The following is a 7,713-nucleotide window of genomic DNA, read 5'->3' as shown; positions in this document are numbered from 1 at the left end:
GGGGAAGTCTCTTCCTCCTGCTGGTCCTTGCCTTTGCAACCATCCATTCTTCTGCATTGTTGGCCCCCGCTCCCTTCTCTGTGTGCCAATGGGGGAGTTATTGGTTGTTTGGCTGCGGGCTGTGGGTCCGCTGCAGACTGCGCTTGGAATCAGCTATCTAGCTCCTTCTCTGCCTCCCTGATGTTATGCAGTCTTCTCACCATCTTCTCACACATGTTCTCATATGATACCACAAGTAACATTCAGTTATGTCAAGTAAACTTTTCAGCTCTAAATTTTCCATTTTTACATTTCTGTGGAATAAAAATGTCTCCAAAACTAAAAGAAAACCCAAACTGAATGTCAGCAAACTTCACTTATTGGTGAATTTTTTTATTGCTGTTTTCTTCATATGTGTATAGGAAAAAAAGGTACAAAGTTTGCTCTGAGTATGAAAATGTGCACATCTAGTATAAAAACACTCGCGAAAGTATTACGATCTAGATACCTTGTGTGGAACAGATGTCACATTCAGACTAATTTTATGAACAACCAGTTTTAGTAAGGTTAGAATAGGTGTCAAGCCTTTTCAGTATGTTCAGAAATGTTGTACTTTGCTATTACTGTTACTTATCTAGAAGTCAGACATAGTTAAAAAATAATTGTGGAGTCCTATCGCCCTGTGTGTTCTTCTTCTTAATATATGTTTGGTGTATATTGTTACTGCCTTAAGATCTGCTTCCATTTTATTACAACTATGTAAATAAAAGGGTAAAATTGAAAAATGTTTATTTTTCTGAATGAAATCTATGTATTTATATTCCTAAAATAGGAGAATAATGTGAAGGCTATATTGAACATTTTCAAATGTGTGATAGTGATACAATGTGCTAAGATTGATGATTTGGAGTTGCCTTATCTTTTGGATTTGTGAGCTGCATAATATACATAAGGCCAAGTTTGTACTGTGTCATAGTTGTAGGACTCACGTTTACTTTATACAAAACAAAATGAATACCTGAAAAAAACCAAATAGCAATAGGAACATGAGAAAGAGCTGTAGAGAATGGTTGTCTTTATTTCCATCTCTTTGTTTAATCAGTTCTATGCATTCCATAAGGACTATTAAATAAGCTAAGTTAGACAAGAGTGATAATTTCTCTTTTCATAGAACATACATTTAATTTTCTGAAGGTTTCTGTAGAGAATGCTCCTTAACAATTCACACAGTGACTATTCTCTGCCAAGAATCTTAAGGTCTTTTATTACAGGCCAAGTGAAAATACACAGGATGGACCTATTGAGCATCAAAAAGGCAGGCTTGGCAAAAACTCAGAATAGGATGGATGGATGGATGGATGGATGGAATCAAGGAGAAGATGCAGAAAATATTATGTGGATGCTGTTGTGAAAAAGCGGCAATTCTCTTTTACCTGCAGCTTTGTTACTGTAAGAGCAGATCACTAATGCTAGTACAGTGTTGTGTATAGAAAAAGCTGGAAAAGTGTTAGAGAATTTAAGCAGTATAGGAGTTTAAGAAGTATAAAAGGTGAACAGAGACATATCTATGTGTCGTGGTTTAACCTCAGTTGGCAACTGAGCACCACGCAGCCACTCGCCCACTCCCCCACAGTGGGACGGGGGAGAGAATCGAAAGGGCAAAAGTGAGAAAACTCGTGGGTTGAGATAAAAACAGTTTAATAGGTAAAGCAAAAGCCACACACGCCAGCAAAGCAAAACAAGGAATTCATTCACTCCTTCCCATCGGCAGGCAGGTGTTCAGCCATCTCCAGCAAAGCGGGGCTCCATCACGCGTAACGGTTACTTGGGAAGACAAACACCATCACTCCAAACGTCCCCTCCTTCCTTCTTCTTCCCCCAGCTTTATATACTGAGCATGACGTCACATGGAATGGAATATCCCATTGGCCAGTTTGGGTCAGCTGTCCTGGCTGTGCCCCCTCCCAGCTTCTTGTGCCCCTCCAGCCTTCTCAGTCCGTAGAACATGGTAAGCTGGAAAGTCCTTGACGAGTGTAAACACTACCCAGCAACAACCAAAACATCAGTGTGCTATCAACACCGTTCTCACCCCAAATCCAAAACACAGCACTGCACCAGCTACCAGGAAGGAAACCAACTCTATCCCTGCCAAAACCAGGACACTATGGTATTCCTTCAGTGAAGGAATAGTTGAGTTGAGCCAAGGAGAAATTAAGGATGTCAAAGAGAATGGAAATAAATTATTAGTTTTGAGTTTAGCTAGGAAGAGGTCATTAGAGTCTGCCAAAAGTAACATCAGTAGGGTGAATGGGACCAAAGAGGATCTAGGAAGAAAATGAAAAAGAAAAACTCCAGAGAGTTACTGTGTATTCAGTATATTCATAGAATCGTAGAACAGCCCAGGTTGGAAGGGACCTTGAAAAATCATATTCATAGAGTCTGGAAATGAAGATGAATTGATTGCTAGGTTTTTGGTTGTAATTTTGTATTTTGATTCCACAGTATCAAAAACATTATTACGGAAGACAAGATGTGTAGGAAATGCTACTACCTTTACTATGAAGAATATATATTCTTACTCTTATGGTGCGCTATCATTTTGAAATTTTTGAAATCGCATGTGTGTTCTTAAATGCGACTCCTAAATAATGTACAGGTGTAGATGTACAAGTCCATCATCTTACAAAGAAACTGGATGCAAATGGTTTGTCATACTCCAGTATACTTCAAGTTAATATATAGTTTCTTACTGGAATGTATTGGTGTTGATCAAGAAGCAGAATATCAGAAAAATTAAAACCTTAAGTATTCTCAATAGAAGAAAAGTTGTAGGAACACTTGCTCAGATAAGAAAAACACAACTTTCACTTTACAAGTTGAGTTCCAGGTCCCATAGTTGCACGAGAACAATGCTAAAAAGATTTTTTTTTTTCCTGTTAACTGCTGAAAAAGGAAAAGAATTTGACAATCTGAAAAGCCAGTTAAAATTCTGCATTTCAAAATGCTACTTTAATTCAGAACAGACTGTATAACAGCCAGGTTGTGACATTTTTATGTATGCATGTGCAGCATTCAGTCAAGTTTGCCAGAGCAGGAAGGCAGATTTTAAATTCCTTTGCTGATATTTTTTCAGATACGTAAGTACAATAGAAGGTCCAGCTCCCGTGTGTGCTAGGGTGGATTAATCCTGTTCACAGGAATACATGTAAAAAAGTTTTTCATCTTTCAGTAATCATTCATGTCTTGTCATCTAAGCACCAGAATTTGTATAACCTTTCTCACATATAATAGATATAGGAAATACAATGTATAATAAGAAAGGTCTTGATCTAAAACTCAGGATACATAGAAGCTTTTTTTTTAATAATAAAATCCTTTCTCTGCTGTACTACTAGATTTTTTTGTGTGTGTGAGGTATAAACAAAATCCTTTCCTAAGAAGCAAATTACAATTTGAACATTTTTATTTTTGTATTTTAATCACATTATGATACAGTCATTTTTTCATTCTGCATTATTCTGTGTTTTTCAGTTTGACTGTTTTTATGGTTTGGGATCAGTTCCAGTTATTTCAATTAAACAAGGAACAGTGGAACTGTTTTCTTCATCTTTCTTCGCCCCTTCTTTCATTTGGGAAAGGGAAGAACAGGTTATATGAATTACTGTTCTTACCTCTGACAAAGCTACAATAAAATTTATCGTTAGAAATTGATGAAAACATTTAGTAATAAGTGTGAATCAAATAATCTTGCTGAAAGGTTCAACCAACCTCTCCTTTAGGTATCAATAAATAAATATATGAACAGAAAGAACCACTGCCAGAAAAGTTTAGAAATACAAAAAAGGCTGTCTGCTTATATTGCTCTAAGAAAAATTAAAGGACCTTACAAACTTTCGGAAGTTTGCTGCGCTTTTGAAAAGAAGCTAGTGAATCTGTTTGTTTTGCATCTAGAATAATTTTGCTTGTGTGTCTGAACCCTTCTCTCTCACTGAAATTATGAAGGAAGGTACTGCAGCATATTACAATTATTAAGAATATGATTTTCTTATTGGTGTCTGCCTGGAGGACTCAGTTTCTGACCAGACTCACAGTTTACACATAGATGTTGTCATGTCATTTTTTCAAATGAAGAAGTAGGCATAGCAAAAAATAACTGCGTCATCCTCTAGTACTCTTTTGCTGTGTGAACAGATTTCTGTTCATTTGCTACCGTACAATTAATTTCAATCTATTGTATAATGATGGTGCAATAAACCCTTACATAGCACAGTATGCAGGACAGCTTGGGAGTCACATTGTGAAAGTACAGCCTTCACTCTAATACAGTTTCCCAATAGCAGTAATGTTGCAGATAGTAGCCTAACAATGTGTAAAAGAAATTAAATTTAACTAGTTAAGAGATTCTTAAAATATTTTAAAATAGGTAAGGTTACATCAAACTTCCCAAATTATTATTATAACTAAATAAAGTTTTTGATTAGAAGTTTATTATTTCCTAAATTTTTACTGTTGCAGAATGTAACAAATACAATTATTATTTAAAAGTATTATTTTAAAAATATTATTAAAATTATTATTTTTTAAAAAAAAAGGTTCTATGTATCCTGAGTTTCAGATCAAGACCTTTCCTATTATCCATTGTATTTCTTACATCCATTATATATGAGAAAGGTTATACAAATTCTGGTGCTTAGATGACAAGACATGAACGATTACTGAAAGATGAAAAACTTTCTTGTGTGTATTCCTGTGAACAGGACTAATCCACCATAGTTTGTATTTGTTTGTATTTGAATATTGAATAAAATACTAGTTTCAGCACTAAAACATGTCACTAACCCCCGGGCAGTAATTCAAGAAAACTAGATTATATTAAAGGCTGAATCCCTTCACTTCCTGTTTTTTATTTCTCTGAGTTTCCTAAAACTAGTATATAATCTTATCTGTATTACCTGTTTTGTGAGGATTATAATAAAAAATTTTTGTTTTATCACCACCATTTTTGTCTTTTAATAAGAATGTTAGAAGTAATTCTAGGAATGAAGTCTCTGATGTCGTATTCATGCAGATAATCATTTATGTATGCAAAAGTGTATACTTATTTTAATATTGTGTTTATATGTGTTTAAGATGATTAGTAATTTAGATTAATCTCTTGGGAACTGTATGAATTACATATTTTTATGACTGATTAAGTAACAGCAAAAGTTTCACTTTGAAGGCATTTTATCTCTCTCTCCTGAGAGAGAATAGTGTAATGGAAATAGCCTAACTTACCTGGGACATTCGGATTGTGTATCGTGCTCTCACTGATGAGTAGGAATCTTCTGTCCATTCAACTCCATCTGTTTAGCTGGCAAGAATAAGTGAGTCTTATACAGTTTACAGAGGAGTAAGTTATAAATGCTATGTAGCACAGGTAAACACAAGAGAATGATCTTCTGAATCTTTTCTGTAGGAAAGTACTTTATGAAACCGGAGGAGCTGGTGTTCGAGCAAGGTCTTTGTGGAGAGTAGAGCCCCTTCGAATAAGGTACTGGTATTTTTTGAACTTTTTTGTTAGCAACTCTTATGTTAACAGCAATTCAATTGTTACAGACCCTTAAGGCAGAATATGAGTAATATATTTGTCCTGCTGTATGATATATGTTAGTATGTTCATTGTCAATAATAAAAAATAATCTACCGTGATATAATCATATGAGGAGTATCAGTATTTTAAGACTTTTTTTTTTTCATCTGTGTCCCATATCAAAAGCAGTGTCACCTATGAGATACATCTGCTTGAGACATTGCTTCTGTCCAAAAGTAAAATGCTAGTCTTCACTTGGAATTTTAGAAGCATGGGTGGAAACCAGAACAGTAATATCCCTCATGGGTGTCTTTTTTTTTTTAGACTCTGTCTTCCTCCTAGGTGATTAGTTATCTGTTAACTGTTGCAAGTGATATATACCACAATATATACCATAAGGGTATATATATGTTTTAACTTTGATGGCCTTCTGAACTGTATGTTTGCTTTACTCTTGGTGTCTTTGTGATTGCAAATGAAATACTCTCATAACTAACAGATCTAGGATAGTTCTGTGGAATATTGAGTCCTCACTTAGGTTTGATTTGTTTGTTTAGGCACTCAACTGAAATACAGTAGTTAATTTACACTTTAGTATTTTTCAGAAACATGTAGGATTTTTTTATGGACACTGCATGTAACACCATAATGAAACAGAGAGAGGGTATAGAAACAAGAAAATTAAAGGTATACTCCTTTCCAAGGTTCCCTTTGCAAATGTATTAACAATTTTGCATCTGGTTCAATGAAAATATTGAAATCAAAAGCCAAAAGGAATATATATAGCACATTCTATTTTCTGAATGTCCTTTAAAGCCCAAAATAGAAATATTAGTTTTGCTTACATCATAAATTATTTTTTGATGTCTCATATGTTTAGCTGGAGTGGAAGTAACGTCAGATGGGGACAGCCTTTCCGTCTTCGACATATTACAACAGGAAAGTACTTGGCTCTGAATGAAGATGAAGGACTTGCAATGTTAGAGAGAGAGAAGTCAGACACAACATCTACTGCCTTTTGTTTTAGAGCATCAAAGGTAAATAACATCAATGCAAATTTGTCTTAAATATGGAGCACTCAAATACTAGATCTGAGCTGGTTCAATGACTTTATAAATTATTTGTAATTTCTAAATTGAAGCAATTGACAGGGATTATGCATTTAAATACAAAGGTAAACAACCTGAGTCAAGAGTAACAAAGGTTTCCTTGAGGAAAAATAGGAATGATGAATAAATTTTAGAGTAAACTAAACTGTTAACAGGTTAAAAAAACAAGATTGAAAACTATTACAATGCAAGATACAGTAGTTTAATATGAAAACTTTAATCATTATAGAATCATTTTAGTTGGGCAGAATCTCATTAGAATGTTATGTATTCCAGCTCTACCTGTCATAATTTAATTCAGTTGAATTCAGTTCAATTGGACAAAATTCTGCCCTTGCTATTCTTTGTGCAGTGTGTTGATAGGTGAATTGCAAAGAAAATATAGTTAGTGATTTCTAAACCATGTTTTCAAACTGTGGTCTTTAGTGAGCTGGTAATTGCATGTTACTAGCTTTTGCATTGTTTCTAGCTGAGAAAAACAGTACAAGTGAGAGAGAATGAAGAATGACTATGAAAGTAGGCGAAATTAACTTTTTTCCAGAAAGTGAAAGGTTTTTACACCAAAGATGAGAAGTTTTTATGTGCTTTCATGCTATTACTTATAAATAGTTGCCATAGCTGCTACAACAGTTTTTTCTTAAGTATGAGAAGTTAAATGTTCCATGTAATTCTGAATGATGTATGGTCCTTGAAGGGCAGTGGAAAAGAATCTTCAAAATTAGAGATATATTAGATAAATTTTTGTTAGTATAATAAAACAAATACTTCTTTTTAGCATGTTTAAAATAACAATGTTTATTTTGTTAGTGTGACTGCATATGGTATGCTGAGAATTTTTATTTTAACGAATCAAAATAACTGAAAAATTATCAGGAAATTTCCTTAGATTGCTAGATGCTCACCAAATATTTTTTGGTTCTTTTTTCAGTGTAAAGGCTATGCAGTGTAGATTGTACATATGATGTTGTGCAGGGACTTTTATTACAGCTGTAATTTTTTCCCATTTTTGGTAAATCATGGCACCCTGGTAAGGATGGTGATTATGCCAGGAAT

General features: G+C 34.3%; 1 protein-coding gene across 1 annotated transcript in view; it reads left to right on the top strand.

Moving 5' to 3' along the window:
• RYR3 (ryanodine receptor 3) overlaps window positions 1-7,713 on the top strand; it is a 269,121-nt gene that overhangs the window by 80,552 nt on the left and 180,856 nt on the right. The window contains 2 exon segments of the mRNA XM_009320984.1: window positions 5,438-5,512; window positions 6,432-6,588. Of these exon segments, the coding sequence (XP_009319259.1) occupies window positions 5,438-5,512; window positions 6,432-6,588 (232 nt within the window).

Source organism: Pygoscelis adeliae, unplaced genomic scaffold, assembly GCF_000699105.1.
Source record: "Pygoscelis adeliae isolate BGI_AS28 unplaced genomic scaffold, ASM69910v1 Scaffold3, whole genome shotgun sequence".
Lineage (NCBI taxonomy): Eukaryota > Metazoa > Chordata > Aves > Sphenisciformes > Spheniscidae > Pygoscelis > Pygoscelis adeliae.
The sequence above is the reverse complement of the archived record's forward strand: the minus strand, read 5'-3'. Positions and strand labels throughout refer to the sequence as shown.